The following is a 20,475-nucleotide window of genomic DNA, read 5'->3' as shown; positions in this document are numbered from 1 at the left end:
GAATGGACACCAGTATGCACATTAAAGAATGACGGATGGTGCCTTACCCTCCTGCTCAAACGTCCGAGCGTTACTTATCATCACTGAGTTCAGGAGGGGAGCGGGAACAAGGCTAGTAGGTGGAAGGGTCAATGATTTACCATTTAGGATCGCGAGAACCAACAGCCTCCCTGGGGTGGGGTGCTGTTACATTTGCGGGAACCGAATGGGTAATTTTTCCCCCTGAATACATCGAAGCATGAGTGTTCACATGTTCAAAGTCTTGGGAGAGAGAGGGGACATGGTTCCGTCCCCCAGTCCATAGGATGATCCTGATGGGATTGCGAGATTTAGGGTCCATGAAGTTGCTCGCTCAACACCTTAAGCATTTGAGCATGATAAGTGACTCCCGTGACCCCGATAGCCTTCAGGTTGAGATGTGTGTGGATCGTCAATGACGGCTTCGATCATCAGGCGTGAAGAATGGTTGACATTTCCCTTCTTCTGCTTTTCACTTCTTGGAGCACTACCTGCACATGTGCTAGGCCAATGAAACACTGCTGCTTGGGGCGATGTACGGTTTTGTACCTAGGCGATGCATCGATGTTTCCTGCAATGCATCTCCGGTGCCAGCCCAAAATCCATAATATGAAGCCGCGACTCCGATGTTTCGTTGAGTGGACATAGTTTGGGTGGTGGACTGTGGTGAATTGAAGGGTAGTGGGGGAAGGCTTGAGTTCAGCCAGAGGTATTCAGGGAATTTCACGTAGCTCTAGATACTTCGAATGCCATATGGATTTCATTTTACTCGGTGTGCGCGGAGTTGAATGCCTAAAGTAGAAGAATGACTAGCCCAAGTGTTTATGTACACAAATCTGCTGGCCATCCCTGCGGTACTAGGACATGTCCAGTCCATCCCTATCTTGCCCTCTGGTGGGACACTCGCGGATTAAACACTTTGTGAGCGCTCAGTGGGTGGAGGTTGTCGGTCGTAAATCAGCAAATCCCCTTGATCGGAATTGGGTGGTTCAAATGGATCCGGTTGGCTCGGTCCACCTGAAGCAGGCAGACCAACTGATCCATTCTAGGTCTCTTAATCCGCCCACTTTGTAATCAAGCTCTTGACTGTATGTATCACTTTGGGGCCAGGGACAGATTTCCCAGTTCTCCTGATTCCGCTTGATCCATACTCATGATTCCTGCACTGCTGGTGCTCCTAAATTCATATTTGTTGATTCACACACTCCTGGCACTCCAGAGCAGCCAAGTGAGCTTCCATTATTACATTGTGTATCACAGCTAGGGGAACTGGGAATAAGGAATGGGGCTGATCAACCGTCAGCTTTCAACTTGCAACTGATTGGGGCGTACATTTAACCCATTTCGTGTTGGTGTCACTTGTAAAATGTGTGAACACCCGTTTGTTCGGGGATCGATAGATACAAAAAGCTTCCGAAAATAACCACAGGCGCCCCGGTAGTCCTTCACGTATAAACTAAGAGGTTTTGAATCGATTTTGTCCACCAAGAGATCGATCTTATTGAGGTATTGGATCGAGCAAGAATCTCTATGGGTGTGCAGAAAGAGAGCAGCAGGCTAGCCATTGAGGAACTGGAGAGCCATCTGGAGTTACATATCGAGAGCCACCGATTCAGCCATTCGACTCTGGGTGGGGGTCAGGTTTCAGGCGAACAACACGCATGACGTCAAGGAAGGACTAATTCCCTACGGACCTGGTCATAATCACTGAGAGCAACAAAGAAAGCAATGACGCCCAAGTCCTCGAAGAAGTGAAGCCATTTCCGCATTTCCGACCGATGACCCCTGACATCAAAAACCCGGTACGTCAGGTCGACGGAAAATGATACGTCGAATTCACCCCAAAGCGTAGATCCGTCGGCAGGTGGCCACGAGTAGATAGAGATCCGTGGAAGCTCGTCAAAGTAACTGACTGGGAAAAATTAGGCTATTTTCAGTGAGTATCTGGATGATGAATTCGGGGGCCAAGTCACCGCGCCGAAACTCATTATGGTTTCTTGGGGTTCGGGATCCTTCGTGAGCGCCGTAATTGCCTCATATTTATATCTCCTTTGGCAATGTCGAGGAGGTAACACTCATAGGAGCCCCATAATGTATTCACGATGGCCTTTATTATCTGGGTGAAGTGAAGAATAACAACTTCCTGGGTAAAGTGTCCTAATAATTTGCCTAAGGAACGCAGATTGTGTTGGAGTATGAGCGGCTTAGGCTCAGTCAAGGAGCAAGCTCAGATCGCTAGCTTGCCACTGTCTGTGTAGGGAATCCAGTTGAGATGCGTTGGTGTGTAGATGAACCAGCCTTGGCCCCAGTCTCGTTTGAATGAACCCCCAACTCCATGCTGGCAAACAGGCCTCACATGTCAGACATGGCTTCATCTCCTTGCTACGCAAACTATCCCAGGCAAATTAACTTGTAGCCCCTGGGAAGTGCCCTGGTTTGCCACTCATGCCAACACGGTTCATATATTGTTGATGTGTGTTCCAAATTGTACCTACTGTCCCCCCTCTAATTACGCGCAGCGTCCTAAGCGGGCCCAACCCAATCTCAGTACACGCTAACTACCCTGATCCCTGTCTGTGTGCTGCATTCTTCGATGTTGGAGCAACTTTGACACGCGATGTGCGGCTGACATTGCTCCAAGTTCGGGAACAGCATACTCTCCAGTAAGCTTCCCAAGAACGAGGCAACTAGACAGGTGGGTGGTCCCCATGAGTTGCCGAAGCGCTGCTCAATGGCCATGTGTTGATAGATTTCATATTAAATTGTATGGACATCAGCTCAACTGCATAACAGCGAACGCGTATCCACCAATAATAGCTAGCCCCTTATTTCGTAGCTGAGATCAACTGGCAAGACTACGAAGGGTGAGATCATTCAGAAGCCCCTCTGGAGCATGGACAGCCGTAACAGTGCAAACATTCCACCGAGGGAAGCGTCTCTGGAACCAGACGCGTTGCGGTCTGCTTGGTAGTCAACATGCGCTAGAAGTTCAGCAAGACCATGAGCATACCCAGTGCGGAGCAAACAAACTGTCGTGTCTGCCGGGGGCTGAGTATTGGCTCGCTCAACTCTCCTGCTTGAGAAGTCCTCTAACAGGAATGAAATAGATCTAGCAAAAGGAATTTCTCAATGGAGCAAACTCCCGCACCCATCAAGGTAAATGTAATCAAACCAAAAGGAATATCTCAACAAAGTGAACAGTCGCACCCAGGCTCGTACCCAGTCGGAGTCGGTCGTGGAGTAACATGCAATTTGCTCTTTTCGCGCAAAAAAAAAAGCAAACCACATATTATTGCGCGTCCACGATCAACTCCGACTGGGTACGAGTCTGTGTTGCAGCTGTGAAAGAATGGGTCCGAAAGGAATCTCTTGACAGAGCGAACCCCTGCACCTGTCAAGGTAAGAACAAGGCAACCAGACGGGTGGTCCCTCACGAGTTGCCGAAGCGCTGCTCAACGGCCATGTGTTGATAGATTTCATATTAAATTGTATGGACATCAGCTCAACTGCATAACAGCGAACGCGCATCCACCAATAATAGCTAGCCCCTTATTTCGTAGCTGAGATCAACTGGCAAGACTACGAAGGGTGAGATCATTCAGAAGCCCCTCTGGTGCATGAACAGCCATACCAGTGCAAACACTCCACCGAGGGAGGTGTCTCTAGAACCAGACGCGTTGCGATCTGCTTGGTAGTCAACATATCCCAGAGGTTCAGCAAGACCATGAGCATACCCAGCGCGGAGCAAACAAACTGTCGTGTCTGCCAGGGGCTGAATATTGGCTCGCTCAACTCTTTTGTTCTTGTAAGTCCTTTAGCACCAAGACCTTGTACATGCAATTTGCCGAACCCAAAGGTTGAGTGAAACACGTCCACATGAGCCATTTTCGCACTTTCGCGAAAGGTATGCACCATTCTGCAGTCAGTCAGTCGTGGTTTCACTGAGTTCGAATGTACGTGGAACAACTTAACTATGAACGCAGTGATTGCCACCAGTCCCTACTACTAATTTAAGCCTATCTACCACATGTTGAATGCCATTCTTTGCCCCCGTATGCATCATATCACGTTGCACTTGCGGAGGGAAATCAAGACTCACTGTACTTCCATGAGACTTGCACAGGACGTCGATGACGTTGGAATATTAGGAATATTAACGATAATCTTGGCATCCGAGTGGCAATGAGGAAAGGAATGATAGGCAGAAATTTAATCTTTATCCTTTGCTCGATAGCCTGGCCGCTGAGCGATAAAGTGGAGAATTTTTGGGCTTACCTTCCCTCAGATATATCTCCTCTACGAGACTGGGGTGAGAGCCACTGTTTTCATCGTCCTCGTCCACACAACGTTCATATTCATATGTTACATACATGTGTCGCAGAATTACGTGTGTAGCCAATAATTAGCCTAATCCTCAGCGCTCAATCGCAGGCAGCACTTAAAGCGCAAACGCAATAACGAAATAAAATAAAATATATCTGCAAACATATAACCTATGGTGCTTGGACGTTATGGACGGGTCGCAAGTGCAACGTGATATGATGCATACGGGGGGATTATTGCAAAGAATGCCATTCAACATGTGGTAGATAGACTTGAATTAGTAGTAGGAACTGATGGCAGTCACTGCGTTCACAGTTAAGTTGTTCCACACACATTCGAACTCAGTGAAACTACGACTGACTGACTGCAGAATGGTGCATACCTTTCGCGAAAGTGCGAAAATGGCTCATGTGGACGTGTTTCACTCAACCTTTGGGTTCGGCAAATTGCATGTACAAGGTCTTGGTGCTAAAGGACTTACAAGAACAAAAGAGTTGAGCGAGCCAATACTCAGCCCCCGGTAGACACGACAGTTTGTTTGCTCCGCGCTGGGTATGCTCATGGTCTTGCTGAACCTCTGGGATATGTTGACTACCAAGCAGATCGCAACGCGTCTGGTTCTAGAGACACCTCCCTCGGCGGAGTGTTTGCACTGGTACGGCTGTCCATGCACCAGAGGGGCTTCTGAATGATCTCACCCTTCGTAGTCTTGCCAGTTGATCTCAGCTACGAAATAAGGGGCTAGCTATTATTGGTGGATGCGCGTTCGCTGTTATGCAGTTGAGCTGATCTCCATACAATTTAATATGAAATCTATCAACACATGGCCATTGAGCAGCGCTTCGGCAACTCGTGAGGGACCACCCGTCTGGTTGCCTTGTTCTTACCTTGACAGGTGCAGGGGTTCGCTCCGTCAAGAGATTCCTTTTGGACCCATTCTTTCACAGGTGCGACACAGACTCGTACCCAGTCGGAGTCGATCGTGGATGCGCAATAATATGTGGTTTGCTTTTTTTTTTGCGCGAAAAGAGCAAATTGCATGTTACTCTACGACCGACTCCGACTGGGTACGAGCCTGGGTGCGACTGTTCACTTTGTTGAGATATTCCTTTTGGTTTGATTACATTTACCTTGATCGGTGCGGGAGTTTGCTTCATTAAGATATTTCTTTTGTCAGATCCATTTCATTCCTGTTAGAGGACTTCTAAAACAGGAGAGTTGAGCGAGCCGATACTCAGCCCCCGGCAGACACGACAGTTTGTTTGCTCCGCACTGGGTATGCTCATGGTCTTGCTGAACTTCTAGCGCATGTTGACTACCAAGCAGACCGCAACGCGTCTGGTTCCAGAGACGCTTCCCTCGGTGGAATGTTTGCACTGTTACGGCTGTCCATGCTCCAGAGGGGCTTCTGAATGATCTCACCCTTCGTAGTCTTGCCAGTTGATCTCAGCTACGAAATAAGGGGCTAGCTATTATTGGTGGATACGCGTTCGCTGTTATGCAGTTGAGCTGATGTCCATACAATTTAATATGAAATCTATCAACACATGGCCATTGAGCAGCGCTTCGGCAACTCATGGGGACCACCCACCTGTCTAGTTGCCTCGTTCTTGGGAAGCTTACTGGAGAGTATGCTGTTCCCGAACTTGGAGCAATGTCAGCCGCACATCGCGTGTCAAAGTTGTTCCAACATCAAAGAATGCAGCACACAGACAGGGATCAGGGTAGTTAGCGTGTACTGAGATTGGGTTGGGCCCGCTTAGGACGCTGCGCGTAATTGGAGGGAGGACAGTAGGTACAATTTGGAACACACATCAACGATACATGAACCGTGTTGGAGTGGCAAACCAGGGCACTTCCCGCTACAAGTTTGCCTGGGACGGTTTGTGTAGCAACGCTGTGAGGAAATGAAGCCATGCCTGGCATGGAGGCCTTGGAGATTCATTCAAACGAGAGGACCTGTGGCAATTCGAATTCAATTCACGGCATGCTGCATGAATCGATCTTCGGGAAAATAGTCCTTTCTCATGATGACACATGCAGAGCGTATACTGTTATCGTTTTCGGCATGCTTTTGAATCTTGACGACATGTTTTCACGGCGGAAGGTTGGTTGGCGTGGACTGAAACACTTCAACAACACTGATTCAGTGAATTCCAGTGCGGCTCGAGGCACATCTATGTATGAGCTGACGCTTTTTATGAAGAATCTGGACTCGAACTTTCCGCTGTTGACTTTGAACGATCTGGATCTTCAAGTTGAGCTATTTTCGAAATCTCTTCCTCTTTCAGGCCTGCCTACCACCGAGAAACTAGGATTAGACCCATCAGCCATGCATCATAGCGCCGTTCCACCCGATGACTGCAGGACATCCAGGAGTGTGACGATCTCATGGTGGCAGACCCGTCGATTATTTCGCGAGCCCATCGACTCATGACCGAGCAGGGTGTACCCATGAACTGCGATGGTGAGCCGATCGTTGAATTAAGATGTTTACCAAAATCGAATGACGTTGTCTAAGGGCAATGAGTTGGGGGAGGGTTGGGACGACCAGTGAGCTCACCCACGTATTTAGCGCCCGTGTTGACTCGAATCAATCCCCACAAGCCTGTGGAAGCAGAACAAAAAAACAGCATTCTTTAGTCGCTTCTAAAATTCAACATTGTTTATGGCCCTCGCATGAGTCTGCCTAGCCGCGAGCAACGATGACTCGGTCCTGGACTTCCTTCCTCTACCCAGACAATTATCGGATTCTCCTGGCTTTGGAAGGTTGAAGGTCACTCAGATCCAGGCTTCAGACGGCGTATAGAGGATTCTCTTGCACTTTGGTCAAGCTGGGGATGTTCAAATGGTTCAAGTCGAATATGATTACTCGTGGAACAGCTGTTAAATGTAGCGCCAAACAGCATTCTTCTGGGATAGAGACGAGGCCCGTTGGACGATAGGTGATTGGACGCCTGACAGTCTTCTATATAGGCTGAATGAAGGAGCAAATCTTCCGGTCGTCCCTCTCGGCGAGTGTTCGAACGACCCGGATATCCGGATGCCGCGGAGTTTGATATTCAATTGTGGAATCGATACGCCTTTGGAGGAGCATGGGAGCAATTGATACCTTTGGCTATGAAAAATGAGGGGCATTCGCTATTCGACAGCTGTGTGACTATCACCACTCAAATTTGGTGTTGTCGTGCAGGTCCGTGCAGCCCTACCCGGTAGAGAGGAATGGCCGAATGGAAATGCACTGGGGGATTGGTTTCCGAATGGGTGGATAGCTAGGTGGAAGAATGAATAATCGGAATGACTAGTATGAAACGGGAATACGATCCTAGATCGATATATAGACATTATCAAATGCTTGCTGACATGAGATTTTGACCCCCGCGGACAGTTGAAACCTTGTACTAGCAGAATGGATGCCTCGCAATTATCATAGCGCGCAAGAATTGTACATCGGCGTGGATGTGATGATATTCCTATTCTTGTCATTGACGTAATCTTGCGAAGGGAAATGGTCAATGACGTATACTGACAGGTGCGTCATTTCACCACGTCTCCATCCATATATGGCTAAAGTGAATCCGACGCGGACGGAGAAGGACAAGTGCCGGTGCTCTGGTGTCTTTCAAGGGCTCGACAGACGAGGTGATGGAGGCTATTGAGCCGCTGCGGTACGAGAGTGGTAGCCAGCTCTGCGCTCTAACTGATGATATAGCGACTACGAACAACGATCTCGACTGGACAGTCATGGTTGGCCGGCAGATTTGTGCATGTAAATACTTGTTTTCAGGCATTCAACTGGGCAACTACACCTCCGTACTACACCTCCGTGCACTGAGTAAAATGAAATCCAAGATGATGACGTATGGCATCTCGAACTACATATAATCCCCTGAACACACCAGAGCTTTCCCCCACGATCCAATTCACCACAGTTCATCACAGTACACTACCTGTCTGCACAAACCGAACCATGCCCGCTCATAAGAACATCAGACTCGCGGTATCGTTCCGTGGATTTCGGATGGGCTCCGAAAATGCCTTGCAGGAGACATTGATGCGTCGCCTGGGGACAGAAAACCCAAAGTAGGAGGCAAGAAACCGTACGTCATCCCAAGGCTGACCCAATCATCAGAGACATAACGATCGAAGCCGTTGTTGACGATCGCCACGATCATCACATCTCGACACGCGCGAATTTAAAGGCTATCGTCGTTGTTAGGATCCCCTACCATGCGGAACTTCTTCTCAGAGCGTCGAATTCGAATGATTTGGTAGACCCAGGATCCCGCGACCACATCAGGATCGTCCCCTGGACTGCTGGACGTAAGCGTGTCTCCTCTCTCTCCCATGACCGTGTAGACTCATGCTGCGGTGTATTCAGGAGAAACGGTCGCCCATTCGGGTCCCGCGAATGAAACAGAGCCCCTCCCCTCCCCTCCCCCTGTTGCCGAGCCCGAACCCACTGCTAGTCTTTCTCCCGCTCCCCTCTCGAGCTCGGTGATGACGAGTGAAGCCCAGACATCTGAGCAGCAAGGTAAGGCACCATTCCACTTTCTTTCACGAACGTTCATGCCCATGCGGGTGTCAATTCCCTCACCCCCGCCGCTGTGACAGGGCTCCCCCCCGCGAACTCGGTGGCGAAGCACAACCCAGAAGGTTTCCAGGAGAGCGCAATGGCTCTTGAATCAGACCTCGAGGATGAGATAGAAGTCCTCTTGCAAGTTTTTCCACGCCACGATGTTGCGGGCTTAGCAAAGGCGGTATGCGCAGCCTTTCAGAAGCGGAAGAAAGAAGACGATTCGGCGACGGCGGGACCCTCAACGAAGCGAGCGCGTCTGGATGGTGGGGGCTCACTCATTTCTGGCCTCCATGGCACCCGCCAGAGCCGTTACTCAGCGTCGCGCCAGAGTGCGTACGACACTCTCGATCGGCTATCCAAGTCAGGTGTCCCGGTTGGTTTGGTCAATTTGTATCTCGAAACGACGGCGGCGAGGCTGACGGGCATTCTGCAGGATGACATTAGGTCCATCACACATGATTGAACCGACACACATTCAATGTACAGTGGACACAACCACAGCACATCACCCTTCTTTGACACATATAGTAAATGTAACCAGTTTGTCACTCTTGATTCGTTTTGGTAAACTCGGAAACTGCCATCAGCTATAACAAGCCTCTGTATCTACCGCATCAATGCAATAGTTTCCCCCGTATGCATAGCATCACGTTGCACTTGCAGCCCGTCCCAGTACCACAAGTTAATATCATTACATGTGCCCAACAACCTATATCTACCTAATTACCCCTCCGGATACACGTAATTTTATTTTCGCCATTTGTGATAATTGCGCCCTAAGTGTTAACACAACTTACGAATATGAACGTTCTGTGAGGGCAGCGGCTCTCACCTCAGTTTCGCAGGGGAGATATATATAGGAAGAAAGATTTCTGCCCATTTTTCTTCGCCTCGGTGCCAACTCGAATGCCAGTCTGATGGCAGTGCAATGGGCCTTCGGTATCATAATTTCCCTCGTATTCGGAACACACGTCATGAACCGTGCCGGCATGCAGAAGTAAACGAGGGATTTTCTCTCACGTCTTGCCAATAAGAACTGTATCCAACGAATTAGAGGATCTTCGTTCCGAAGCTAGAGACGTCGTTCGGGCTACTAGTTATTAGAATTTTAGGTCCGGTGTACGTGAACTATATTTAATGTTAATGACTACCTAGCGTGAAAGCGCTGGGCTTCATGGAGGCATTTAACAAGAAAGATATCTCACCTCTATTTCATTGTACATGAACTATGGACCTAAACAAGAAAATTTCCGCTCTATAAGCGAAGCGCTGGCCGAGCAGCGCACAAACATGATAATTGGGATAAGCGGTAACGCTATGCCACACCCTCAACAACGTAGGCCAATAACTTGACGTTAACATTGACATGACCTACTAAGGACCGTGTTTCCGTGTAATTAGGAGCCTAGCTAGTCTATCAGAAACGCAGTAAGAATGCTAGCGCGAACGGCTTAAAAATTCTACCGACCAACCTCCCGAACTATACAATTCACACTTTCCATCGTTTTTAAACCGTACACCCAGCACGCGCACCCGCCACAATAATAGCATACTCTCCGTAGACCTGGTATGCCGCGAGGGGATGGTAAGGGGCGAGCCGATCACGAGCTTGGGAGAGAACATCAAGGTAACGCTGCCTTGACCATGATGATATCGGCCCCTTCGGCTATGTTGCGTGCCTACATAATATTTGTGAGATACGATGACAGGAGGGCAAGAGATAGGACCCACAATTGCACGTTGTGCTAGGCCGCGAGCACCTGGAGGCAGCCGATGGCATTTCCATTGCCAAAATGATGGAGTACTTCCTGCAGCGTCTCTGCCCCATGCACTAGGGATATTGGCTCAGCAGACGAAACGCATCGAAATGGCATGGACAAGACAAACTGGGTTCATTGACGGACTGGACCAACCTGACTCAATCATAGTTACGGTCCGTCAAGTCAGAAGTCGGGAATAATGCAGAGATAACTAGTGCCTATGGGTTGACAGCGCACGACCGCTGCCATGCTACCCCTCGAGTGAGGCATCACGAGAATCGCACAAGCAACTGGACTAAAGTCCTCTGGTCCGGGGGCTCCAGAGCCGGGAGCACCTGGAGCGCCAGTCCGATTTTTATGACCTATCGGTGCAGGTTTACGTTATATAGCAACTATGCTTCCGCAAACGCCGAGAACACAAGTCACGCAACATCGTTTTACATTAGATCATGTGGTTGTTGCCAAACAGATCGTGCAATCAAGTACAGTATGACGGCGAATAGCAGTGGCTGCATATTAGTATGCAACCAATCTGTTGACTAGTGTTTGGGTCGAAGGTTCTTTCTTCGCCTCCTGCTCCTTTCATCCTTGGTTCATCCCTTTTCCAGCTCCTAGCGTTCCCTAGGTTCAGAAAGCTGCGTGGCTGAACGACCCTCGCTGGTGGCATCAGGGCTTAGGGGGCGCTTTCTGGAGGGGGTAGGGAGGAAGGAGTTGGGTTGGCCTCCCCTTTCTTGCCTTCTCCCTGGGCCCGTGCTCAGGCCTTTGGCTTGTTTGCCTGGGCCCTAGTCTGTCACGGGTGAGTAGCTGGTGAGCGGCCTGGACAGATGTCCCTATTACTCACCCCTTCCCATGGTGGGTAACCATCGGCTGCTTGCCTTCGTTTCTTTGGCGACTTGTTTTCCTCACTCATGCATCGCTGCCATGTGCCTTCAAAAGTGTTACCTACCACCTTCCCCTTCCACCTCCTCCGTGTGTTTACTGGCTCGTTGGGAATTCAGAGGCTCTGACGTTCGGTCCGGGTCATCGCTGTGCTGCTTTTGGTGCTGGTCTGCTCACACACCCGTTAGGTACATTTCATGTATAAATGCGCATGGACCCTGCCTCCGGTCGATCGCGATGCGTCGCCGCTGCGTAGTGAATTTCCCTGTAGGGGATCCCCTTGTTATAACAACTCCCTCTGGCGTCGTCATGCTCTCAGCACCCAGCGTATGAGTAGATTTGGTTCGGTCGTGACCAGATTTGAGCTTTGCAGCGTTTGGTTGCCTTATTGCTTTGGACGGACCAACGAGGTCAGCTTGTATGTCTTACCTGAGCTGCAGCATAGTGGAGTTGGCCTAATTCATTCGTCTATTCGTCTATTCCCTTCAGTCGATGGACGTTCGCTTCCCTCGTGCGTATCTCATCTTCGCGATGGGCTGAGGCTGCTTCCTTCCTACCCCGTTCGGTTCTAGACTGCCGATGGCTGATGTCGTTCGGAGCATCACTGGCCGAATTCAGTCTTCAGTCCTGGTCCAATCGTACGCCCAATAACGCTGAAGCCTTCCGATCTCAGCTCCATCGTGCACTGAACCGGTCCCATCTAATTCCATCTCAGTTTTTCTGGCCCCTTGAATTCATTAGTGGATGAGTTTAACGAGTCTATTCTTTCCTTTTACTCAGTAGTTCACTTCCGCTACCATTCCGTCACGGATGATGAGGGAACATGGAAGGGCTGTCACTGCACCGCTTCCCTTGGTTATTCAGCGCTCATGACGTCGACTGAAGCTCCAAATCATGCATTGAAATCGAAACCGGGGGCCGTGCGTTCTCTGCTCCAAAACCTTTCCGAAGGGTTGGTCAAAAACCAATGCATGCCCATCGTCAGCTGTCGTTCACGTCAGGGTTCTGAACCGAGGCAACTGGCCCGATGTACCCTCATCTCGTTCCCCACATCAACTTTGACTTCCCGCACCCGTTGTTCTACACGTTGCAAACAACCCCGTTTGAGATCGGCATGCTCCGCTACGTTCCACCTTTGTCAAGGGCTGACTCGGCCACGTTCTTTGCAAGCACTCCACAGCCAAGTAGTCCCCCTTCACAAACGAACACTCACACAGAATCATGATAGGCGACGGGTCCGACTCGGTCATTTGCTGACACACATTTCTTCTCAACCGATGATAGCTCCGACAGCGAAGCCAGTTTGCTGCCTTCGTTCTTGTCCCCCTGCACGTCGGCAAGGCGAAAGGCATTTAGCCTTAAAGAGGGCCAAATAAATGGGATGACAACGACGAAAGGCCTGGTGGTTCCGCTTGGAAATTCCAAGTGCAAATTTTCATGCCGAACGAAGTCAATCTGTTCGGAATGTGGCTCCTCGTGCTTGCAGCATCCCCAGTCCTCAAAGTGGCAAGATATCTGCCAGTCTCAACAACGCTTATCACTGGGCCATAGGTGGGTGTAGGACAGCGATTCCATGAGTGCATCAACCAATGTCGGGAGGATGCTCGGCTCCATGCAAAGAAATCTTAATCGGCACAGCAGCTACCACGGACAAATCTAGGCAGGGCGGATCAAGCTGGAATCGGGAAATAGTGTGCTCATGGTCTATGTCGGTGAGCTTGATGATACCGTTACCAGAACTACCGTGCTGCGCATCTCACAATAATTAGGCTTCGTAATTTGGCCTCCTGCGCACCCCACCTATTAACTTTCTTTGGTAATTTTGACCGTTCGCGCGTTGAGTGGATCCTCGCTCAACGGAATTGTGTGTCCAGAACACTCCCCAGAATGGTGGGGTCACTGCAGAAGTAGAGAGAGGGCCATAAAGGGGCGATGGTTGTGAAAACCGATATGGGAATCCTTAAGGTTGTGGGCAGATAAAGCACTCCTGAACGTATTTCTTCCGCGGATCCCGGAAGCGTGCCAACAGGGAGTCTTCCCGCATCTCCAGCAGCTTTCGCGAGTGATCCAAGTTGGATTGTTGGGGTCTCTCCTCCCCTTCGTCCTCGCTCTTCGAAGTTCGCCAAGATTGTACATGCCGTCGGGGTGGTTCTGACGAGGATCGTTTGCAAGGTGCGCATGCAAGGAGAGAGGGAGTGAATGAGATGCATGGCGATCGTTCTATCTTCAATGCGCCCCTGGTTGCCAGTGATCTCCCTGTTGACGTGGTGAGCGAGGTTTACGAGGTCTGTCCGATAGTCTGCTGTGGATTCATGGTTATTAATTTTGGTGTTATCATATTTCTGTCTTGCGTAGAATTCCGCGGAGGCACCAGAGTATCCATACGCACTCTTCAGCGCTTTGAATAGAGTGGCAGCGGGACTTTTGAAGTGACGGAAGACTGCCTGTTGAGCGGGTTCGCTGAGAGCGAGCCAGATTCTTCTGCGTGTGTTTCTATCACCTACCACCCAGCCCTCATGTTCGTCTTTGGATGGGGGGGCGCAGTGGTATTCTTTCCCTCAATGTAGTTCCATGTGTGGTCCAAGGCTAATTCCAGGGGTCTATTCGTATTCCTGTCATTGACGTAAACGATGTGGTCAATGACGTATAGGCGATAGGTCATTTCCGTCCATATATGGCTAAAGTGAACCCAACGCGGACGGAGACACCAGCTTAAATCCTAAACAGCAAAACTTCGGTTCAACCGAGGCCCGAAAATTCAGTTGAGAAAGTAGCCTTCCCAATTAGCCGAGGCATTGACGTTTACTAAAAACTGCATGCAATAGACAGTTCGGAAAGGCTCTAGGATGCGTGAAATATGGTTACTGTTTGGTCCCCTTTCGTCTGGAATGTGACGGCCATGGTCAAGTATCATTGGCACTGATATTCTATTGATTGTGGAATTAAAGGAAGGACAAGTTAGTGTCTTTCAAGGGCTTGACAGATGGATCATTGAGCCAGCACTACCGGAACATGTCGGGGTTGGCTGACGGATTTGTGTACGTAAATACTTGTTTTTAGGCATTTAACACCGAGTAAAATGAAATCCAAGATGATGACGTATGCTGTTCGGAACTGCATAAAATCCCCTGAATCGCTCTGGCTGAACCAGAGCCTTCCCCCACCATCTTTCAGTGAACAATACATGGGACGATCCTGATGGGGCTGCGGGTTCTTGGTCCGCCAAGTCACTCGAAAATGACGCCTTAAGAAGAACTTGGGCGTGATAGGGGACCCTCACGACGATGATGGCCTTTAGATTTGGGCGTGTTGAAACGTGGTGGTTGCGCCGATCGTCAATAACACCTTCGATCACTATGTCTCTGATGATTGGGTCAGGTTGGTAGATTGTACAGTCTCTTGCCTCCTACTTTAAATTATTTGTACCCAGGCGACGTATCAACGTCCTCCGCGCCACCATGAAATCCATTGAAGGAAGCTGCCAGTCTTATGTTTTTCGCCGGGACCACTGAACGTAAGCGCGTCTCCTCTCTCTCCCATGACTGCGAAGACTCATGCTGCGGTGTGTAATCAGGAGAAAAGGTTGCCCATTCGCCTCGCCTCGCCCTGTCCCAAACCCACTGCTAGCCGTTCCCGCCCTCTCTCGAGCTTGGTGGTGGCGGGTGAGGCTTGGGCGTCTGAGCAGCAAGGTAAGGCACCATTCCTCTTTCTTTCATGTTTATGCCCATGCGCCGTTGTGACAGGGCTCCCCGCGAACTCGGTGACGAAGAATAATCCAGAAGGTTCTCTTGCAAGTTTTTCCACGGGTATGCGCAGCCTTTCAGAAGCGGAAGATGGATGATGATTCGGCTATGGTGGGACCCTCAACGAAGCGGGAGCGTCTGGATGCCTCTGGCTGAACTGGAGCCTTCCCCCACTATTCTTCTAGAATGTCAGTGCAACGAAGCACAGCTTCTTACCGTGGATTTTGGAGTGGCATGGAGGATACATTGTAGGATATATTGATGCGTCACCTGGGTAAGTAGGAGGCAAGATACCATACATAGTCGCAAGGCTGACCCAATCAACAGAGACATAGTGATCGAAACCATTATTGGCGATCGGCACAATCACGACATCTCGACACGCCTAAATTTCAAGACTACCACTACCGTGAGGGCCCCGTACCACCCACAAGTACTCCTGAAGGCGCCAAATTCGACTGACCCGGCTCCCGCAGCCACATCAAGATCATCCCATGGAATGTTGGACGTAAGCATGTCTCCTCTCTTTCTGATGACTGCTCGACTCATGCTGCGGTGTATTCAGGAGAAAGGGTCATCCATTCGGGTCCCGAGCCCCTCCACTCCCCTCCCCCTCGGTATGCGCAGCCTTTCCGGCATCCGTGGCACCCGTCAGAGCTGTTACTCAGCGTCGCGCCCGAGTGGGCATGACACCCTCAATTGGCTGTTCGAGTCGGGTGTCCCGGTTGATTTGCATCTCGAAACGGCGGCGAGGTTCACGGGCATTCTGTAGGATGACATTAGGCCCATCACATCGATTTTATCCCCAGTCGCATCTCAAGGAACATGATCGCACACTCAAGCACAGTGGACACAACCACAGCACATCACCTTTCTTTGACACATATAGTAAATATAACCATTTTGTCACTCTTGGTAAACTCGGCAACCGCCATCAGTTCCTACTATCTACCGCATAAATGGCATTCTTCGCAATAGTTTCCCCCGTATGCATAATATCACGTTGCGCTTGCAGCCCGTCCCAGTACCACAAGTTAATATACCCAAAAACCTATATCTACCTAATTAGTCAATTATTTTCGCCATTGCGCCCTGGGCGTTACCTGCAATTGAGCGTTGAGGATCAGATTAATTGACTGCACCTATGTATGTATGATTCTATACGTAACACAACTTACGAATATGAACGTTCTGTGAGGGCAGCGGCTTTCACCTCAGTCTCGTAGTAGAGGAGATATATGAGGGAAGGTAGGCAGGCTACCAGCCTCTATTGGAATAGAGTGGGAAGGTAGTAGGTCCAAAAACTGTCCTTTTTATACGCAACCATCGCTCAGCGGTGACGCTATCGAACAAGGGATAACAAGTCAAAGAGAGTTCTGCTCAATGAGTCTTCGATTTCCGGAACACACGTCATGAACCGTGCCGGCATGCAGAGGTAAACGAAGGATTTTCTCTCACGTCTTACCAATAGAATTGTATCCAACGAATTAGAGGATCCTCGTTCCGAAGCTAGAGACGTCGTTCGGGCTACTAGTTATTAGAATTTTAGGTCTGGTATACGTGAACTACATTTGATGTCGGTGACTACCTAGCGTAAAAGCGCTGGGCTTCATGGAGGCATTTAATATGGCAGGACCCACAATTGCACGTTGTGCTAGGCCGTGAGCACCTGAGGCAGCTGATAGCATTTTCAATTGCCAAAATGATGGAGTACTTCCTGCAGCGTCTCTGTCCCATGCATTAGGGATATTGGCTCAGCAGACGAAACGCATCGAAATGACCAAGACAGACTGGGTTCATTGACGAACTGGATCAACCTGACTCAATCATAGTTACGGTCTGTTAAGTCAGAAGTCGGGAATAATGCAGAGATAACTAGTGCCTATGGGTTGACAGCGCACGACCGCTGCCACGCTATCCCTCGAGTGAGCCATCACGAGAATCGCACAAGCAACTGGAGCAAAGTCTCCTGGTCTAGAGTGTTCAGGAGGTTCCAGAGCCAGGAGCACCTGGGAGTGCCAGTCCGATTTTCGTGATGGGAGAGCCTGGGCGATAAGAGAGCGGTAGCTAGCTCTGCACTCTAACGGATGATGTAACGTACAACCAACCCGCTAAGCGCTCACAAACATGATTGCGTCACCGAACAAGTGCTACCGCTTGTGTGCACGCAGGAGACTCAAGCGATTAGCGGGGCAACAGTCCCGGCAAATGCCAGAACCTCTGGAATTGAAGGCGACCCGGTTAATATACAATAGGGAGGAGACCGGGGAAGGAGGAGGGTTTCGCAAACGACAAGGACAACGAGCAATAAGGAAAGAAAGACAGAAGTTACAGCGAGCAAGGAAACAACCGAAAAAAGGAAACCTAGAAAAACCTAAGTAAGCAATCGGGATCCCACCCACCGAGAGTAACCGAAGGTCACAACACCTCCCCCTCGGCGAGACCGAAAGGCTTACCGGAAGCAAGGAAGATGAAGGAATGTCTTCGTCAAAAAACAGCATACAGGACAAAAGAAAAGACTAAGAAAGAACACGCCTTCAGCAGAGGAAAGGTATAAGAGGGCCAGAGCCCTGTAGCATAGGCGGACGAAACTCACGGATGAGATTGTCTGGAAGAATCGACCCAGGAATGCAGCGGCAAAAACCTGAATCGGCATGACTGTAACCTCGGAAGGCACAGTATGCGTAAGGCCGACAGCGGGTACGGCGCATAAGATTAAACACCACCAGGAAAAATGCCACGCGCGAAAAGAGACCAATGAGTGCGTTTAGACTGAGTGCGCACAAGCCTAATTTAATCTCGTACCTCCATTAAATAACAAATAATATGTCGGGGTTGGCCGACGGATATATATATGTACCTGAATACTAAGACCGTTACTCCGCAATTCGTAGTCAGATTCAGGGCAAATGTTCGGCACCGTCGGCGACCGCATGTTGGTGTGCGAAGAGACCACTTCTGACCACTTCCGTATATGTGCATGCATCGCACCATGTAGGCTCTAAGCTGTTGGAGTTACAACGACGCGTGACTCACTAACCAAATTCACATGATCTTACTTTTCGTTTCCGTTGTATTGATACCGTGACTGCATTGTATATAGGTAATTGTTTGGGTCTACTTTCCTTTTCTCCTCAGTTCTTCATTAACGGAGACTGAGGTTAGTATCATTGTTTTTTAGCTAGTTGTTACATTACTTACTCTGTACTCTTCTGTACTATAGCTCCCGCTTTAGGTTAGTATTAACCGTAGTAATTCAGTTCTTCATTAACGGAGACTGAGCTCCCGCTTTAGCCCTCCTATTATAAGCTTAGCATCCAATCGTGCCGTTGGCACCAAAGCATACGTGCATGATGAGTATCTCCACGCGGGACACGAGATAAATTGTTTTCTGCTTACGACAGTGCATGCCGTCGGCCAAAGCATACGTACGATACATGACGCGTAAGCGTTTATCATGCCCTGATTACGAAACTATGGAATAACATTAATGGTTCCATATATATACATCAGTGCTACTGGTTGATACCAACGCCCAAGTCACTCAAGTCATCAAGCGCCATACAACAATATTCCTTCAGTAATCATGCCACGCCTGTTGACTCAAGCTAAACAGCAGAATGAGGCTGCGACCCTACCACCTAAACCTGTAGCCTTGTTCGTTGGCGGTACCTCAGGCATTGGAAAGGTACGCACAAAAGGGGCTATCCTACCGTCAGCAATCACCTACGTTGCCAACCCTTCAGGCATCCGTCGAAGCACTCGCTCGTTATGCTAAAGGGAACATCCATATCATCATCGTTGGGCGTAACGAAACTGCTGCAAACCAAATCATCTCTTCACTACCACAGTCTCCTGAATCGAATTACGAATTCGTTCACTGTGACGTGAGCCTCATGTCAAACATCTCCTCTTTCGCTCGGTCGCTTTCTTCTCGCCTTACGAAACTTAACTATCTATTCCTTTCGACGGGATACCTCTCGACGGAGGCCTTCAAGCCGACGTCTGAGGGGATCGATCAGAGATTGGCGGTGACGTATTATTCCCGTTTCAAGTTCATTCAGGAATTCCTCCCATTGCTCCAGGAAGCCAAACAATTGGGAGAGGCAGCGAGGGTCGTAGTAGTCCTCGCGTCAGGCCATGGAAAGCCTTTGGATCTGGACAATCTTGGACTGAAGAAGAAACACACACCTTTCTTGTCTCTATTTTATGGACCAGCTTGCACAGAATTGGCAGTTGAGGTAAGAAGTGTTTCAGAGTTTTTTAACCATCATTCAAAACGGAATATTTATTCCCCCTCCCCTTTTTTACAGGAATTTGCAGCACGAAATCCAGCCATTTCTTTCACGCATATACACCCGGGTTTAGTTGACACTCCGATCTTGTCAAATTTCTGGCTTACAAAATATTTCGTTTGGATCATGAGATTACTCTTCCTAAAGAAGGCAGAGGTACGCCGTGCTCGCCTAATTGCGTTTATGGAAAGTTAAGAGAAATAACGGTGGGATTGTCGATAGGATTGTGCAGAATGGATGCTTTGTCCCTTGCTTGGAGACGCGTTCGAATCGGGTGCGTTCCACCTCAACGAATACGCCGAGCCAGTGCCTCCTCAGACCCTGCATATCACACCTGAAAGACAGAAGGCGGTCTACGATCATTCAGTGGAGACCGTCTCACCATATTAGCAGAGAGATTTGATCGATGTAGTGACGTTATTAGCTTAGCTCCAAGTCACGAACAAACTCTATCTATACCTTGCGGAAGTACTGTCTTGAATAATGATGATTTTTTGTCGGCTGCTCGATAGGTGCACATGGGAGCAGCTTGAGGTGATGCCTCTCCCGAACAAAGCACCAGACGACTTTCCTGCGCCTTGGAGGACTTATTCTAACGACTTTCTAGCTTACAGTCTTTCGTCTGTATCCCGAGACTCTGCCCAAGGGACAATGGAAGTATGTGTACTCACTGTTCGCTTAATAGGACGCAATAATCTGGGTTGTGGATGAGTGTTCAACCAAGCCGGGTGCTCCTACATTCAATCTCGGCGAAACCAGTGGCCTTCATCTCACCTCAGGCACAAGGGGTAGTCTATAGGCATTCAATATGAGATTTTCGCCGCTCAATGTGATGACGTTAGCTCAAGCTCAGACTCGTACCCAGTCGTCGTCGCTCC

The 20,475-nt window shown here is 49.4% G+C and overlaps 8 protein-coding genes across 8 annotated transcripts; 6 read left to right on the top strand and 2 right to left on the bottom strand.

The window, feature by feature from the left end:
* Positions 1-1,268: 1,268 nt before the first annotated feature.
* EI90DRAFT_3059786 (uncharacterized protein) lies at positions 1,269-2,041 on the bottom strand (the record flags this gene model as incomplete). Its single annotated transcript, XM_039060456.1, has 3 exons — positions 1,269-1,316; positions 1,454-1,820; positions 1,871-2,041. Coding segments are annotated over 2 exons (183 nt in total), but the record flags the coding sequence as incomplete, so codon positions are not given.
* Positions 2,042-7,868: 5,827 nt separating this feature from the next.
* On the top strand, positions 7,869-9,548 carry EI90DRAFT_1110564 (uncharacterized protein). The gene is made up of 5 exons (XM_039051519.1): positions 7,869-8,424; positions 8,474-8,664; positions 8,723-8,875; positions 8,956-9,302; positions 9,354-9,548. Exons 1-5 carry the CDS (start codon positions 8,204-8,206, stop codon positions 9,381-9,383), a joined length of 942 nt encoding a protein of 313 aa, XP_038915817.1. The 5' UTR covers positions 7,869-8,203; the 3' UTR covers positions 9,384-9,548.
* Positions 9,549-11,555: 2,007 nt separating this feature from the next.
* On the top strand, positions 11,556-12,724 carry EI90DRAFT_3059747 (uncharacterized protein). Its single transcript, XM_039060455.1, has 3 exons — positions 11,556-11,719; positions 11,744-11,977; positions 12,049-12,724. The coding sequence occupies exons 2-3, from the start codon at positions 11,757-11,759 to the stop codon at positions 12,305-12,307; spliced, it is 480 nt and encodes a 159-aa protein (XP_038915816.1). The 5' UTR covers positions 11,556-11,719; positions 11,744-11,756; the 3' UTR covers positions 12,308-12,724.
* Positions 12,231-13,197, top strand: EI90DRAFT_1110450 (uncharacterized protein). Its single transcript, XM_039051518.1, has 2 exons — positions 12,231-13,110; positions 13,180-13,197. Exon 1 carries the CDS (start codon positions 12,429-12,431, stop codon positions 12,933-12,935), a length of 507 nt encoding a protein of 168 aa, XP_038915815.1. The 5' UTR covers positions 12,231-12,428; the 3' UTR covers positions 12,936-13,110; positions 13,180-13,197.
* A 77-nt stretch (positions 13,198-13,274) lies between these two features.
* EI90DRAFT_3201533 (uncharacterized protein) lies at positions 13,275-14,221 on the bottom strand (the record flags this gene model as incomplete). Its single annotated transcript, XM_039066423.1, has 2 exons — positions 13,275-14,019; positions 14,064-14,221. The coding sequence occupies 2 exons, from the start codon at positions 14,219-14,221 to the stop codon at positions 13,413-13,415; spliced, it is 765 nt and encodes a 254-aa protein (XP_038915814.1). The 3' UTR covers positions 13,275-13,412.
* A 1,171-nt stretch (positions 14,222-15,392) lies between these two features.
* On the top strand, positions 15,393-16,074 carry EI90DRAFT_3124126 (uncharacterized protein; the record flags this gene model as incomplete). The annotated part of the gene is made up of 4 exons (XM_039063685.1): positions 15,393-15,413; positions 15,488-15,576; positions 15,630-15,810; positions 15,868-16,074. 4 exons carry the CDS (start codon positions 15,393-15,395, stop codon positions 16,072-16,074), a joined length of 498 nt encoding a protein of 165 aa, XP_038915813.1.
* A 1,384-nt stretch (positions 16,075-17,458) lies between these two features.
* Positions 17,459-18,078, top strand: EI90DRAFT_3059728 (uncharacterized protein). Its single transcript, XM_039060454.1, has 2 exons — positions 17,459-17,680; positions 17,779-18,078. Exons 1-2 carry the CDS (start codon positions 17,511-17,513, stop codon positions 17,876-17,878), a joined length of 270 nt encoding a protein of 89 aa, XP_038915812.1. The 5' UTR covers positions 17,459-17,510; the 3' UTR covers positions 17,879-18,078.
* A 478-nt stretch (positions 18,079-18,556) lies between these two features.
* On the top strand, positions 18,557-20,251 carry EI90DRAFT_2972956 (NAD(P)-binding protein). Its single transcript, XM_039055762.1, has 5 exons — positions 18,557-18,746; positions 18,816-18,990; positions 19,049-19,543; positions 19,616-19,753; positions 19,820-20,251. Exons 2-5 carry the CDS (start codon positions 18,889-18,891, stop codon positions 19,985-19,987), a joined length of 903 nt encoding a protein of 300 aa, XP_038915811.1. The 5' UTR covers positions 18,557-18,746; positions 18,816-18,888; the 3' UTR covers positions 19,988-20,251.
* Positions 20,252-20,475: the final 224 nt, after the last annotated feature.

The sequence above is a fragment of the Cantharellus anzutake genome (assembly GCF_015039405.1).
Source record: "Cantharellus anzutake strain C23 chromosome Unknown EI90scaffold_25, whole genome shotgun sequence".
NCBI lineage: Eukaryota > Fungi > Basidiomycota > Agaricomycetes > Cantharellales > Hydnaceae > Cantharellus > Cantharellus anzutake.
Note: the sequence above shows the minus strand (reverse complement) of the source record. Positions and strands in the feature narration are given on the sequence as shown.

Excerpts from the sequence above, each read along its gene's own strand:
- EI90DRAFT_3059747 (XM_039060455.1), top strand. The coding sequence starts at position 11,757 with ATGTATAAATGCGCATGGACCCTGCCTCCGGTCGATCGCGATGCGTCG. Across the intron at positions 11,978-12,048 it reads CGGACCAACGAGGTCAGCTT|TCGATGGACGTTCGCTTCCC; the intron begins GTATGTCTTACC and ends TATTCCCTTCAG.
- EI90DRAFT_1110564 (XM_039051519.1), top strand. The coding sequence starts at position 8,204 with ATGGCATCTCGAACTACATATAATCCCCTGAACACACCAGAGCTTTCC. Across the intron at positions 8,425-8,473 it reads CTGGGGACAGAAAACCCAAA|AGACATAACGATCGAAGCCG; the intron begins GTAGGAGGCAAG and ends CCCAATCATCAG. Across the intron at positions 8,876-8,955 it reads CCAGACATCTGAGCAGCAAG|GGCTCCCCCCCGCGAACTCG; the intron begins GTAAGGCACCAT and ends CCGCTGTGACAG.
- EI90DRAFT_3059728 (XM_039060454.1), top strand. The coding sequence starts at position 17,511 with ATGCCAGAACCTCTGGAATTGAAGGCGACCCGGTTAATATACAATAGG. Across the intron at positions 17,681-17,778 it reads GGAAACCTAGAAAAACCTAA|GAATGTCTTCGTCAAAAAAC; the intron begins GTAAGCAATCGG and ends AGGAAGATGAAG.
- EI90DRAFT_1110450 (XM_039051518.1), top strand. The coding sequence starts at position 12,429 with ATGACGTCGACTGAAGCTCCAAATCATGCATTGAAATCGAAACCGGGG.
- EI90DRAFT_2972956 (XM_039055762.1), top strand. The coding sequence starts at position 18,889 with ATGCCACGCCTGTTGACTCAAGCTAAACAGCAGAATGAGGCTGCGACC. Across the intron at positions 19,544-19,615 it reads GCACAGAATTGGCAGTTGAG|GAATTTGCAGCACGAAATCC; the intron begins GTAAGAAGTGTT and ends CCTTTTTTACAG. Across the intron at positions 19,754-19,819 it reads TCTTCCTAAAGAAGGCAGAG|GATTGTGCAGAATGGATGCT; the intron begins GTACGCCGTGCT and ends GATTGTCGATAG.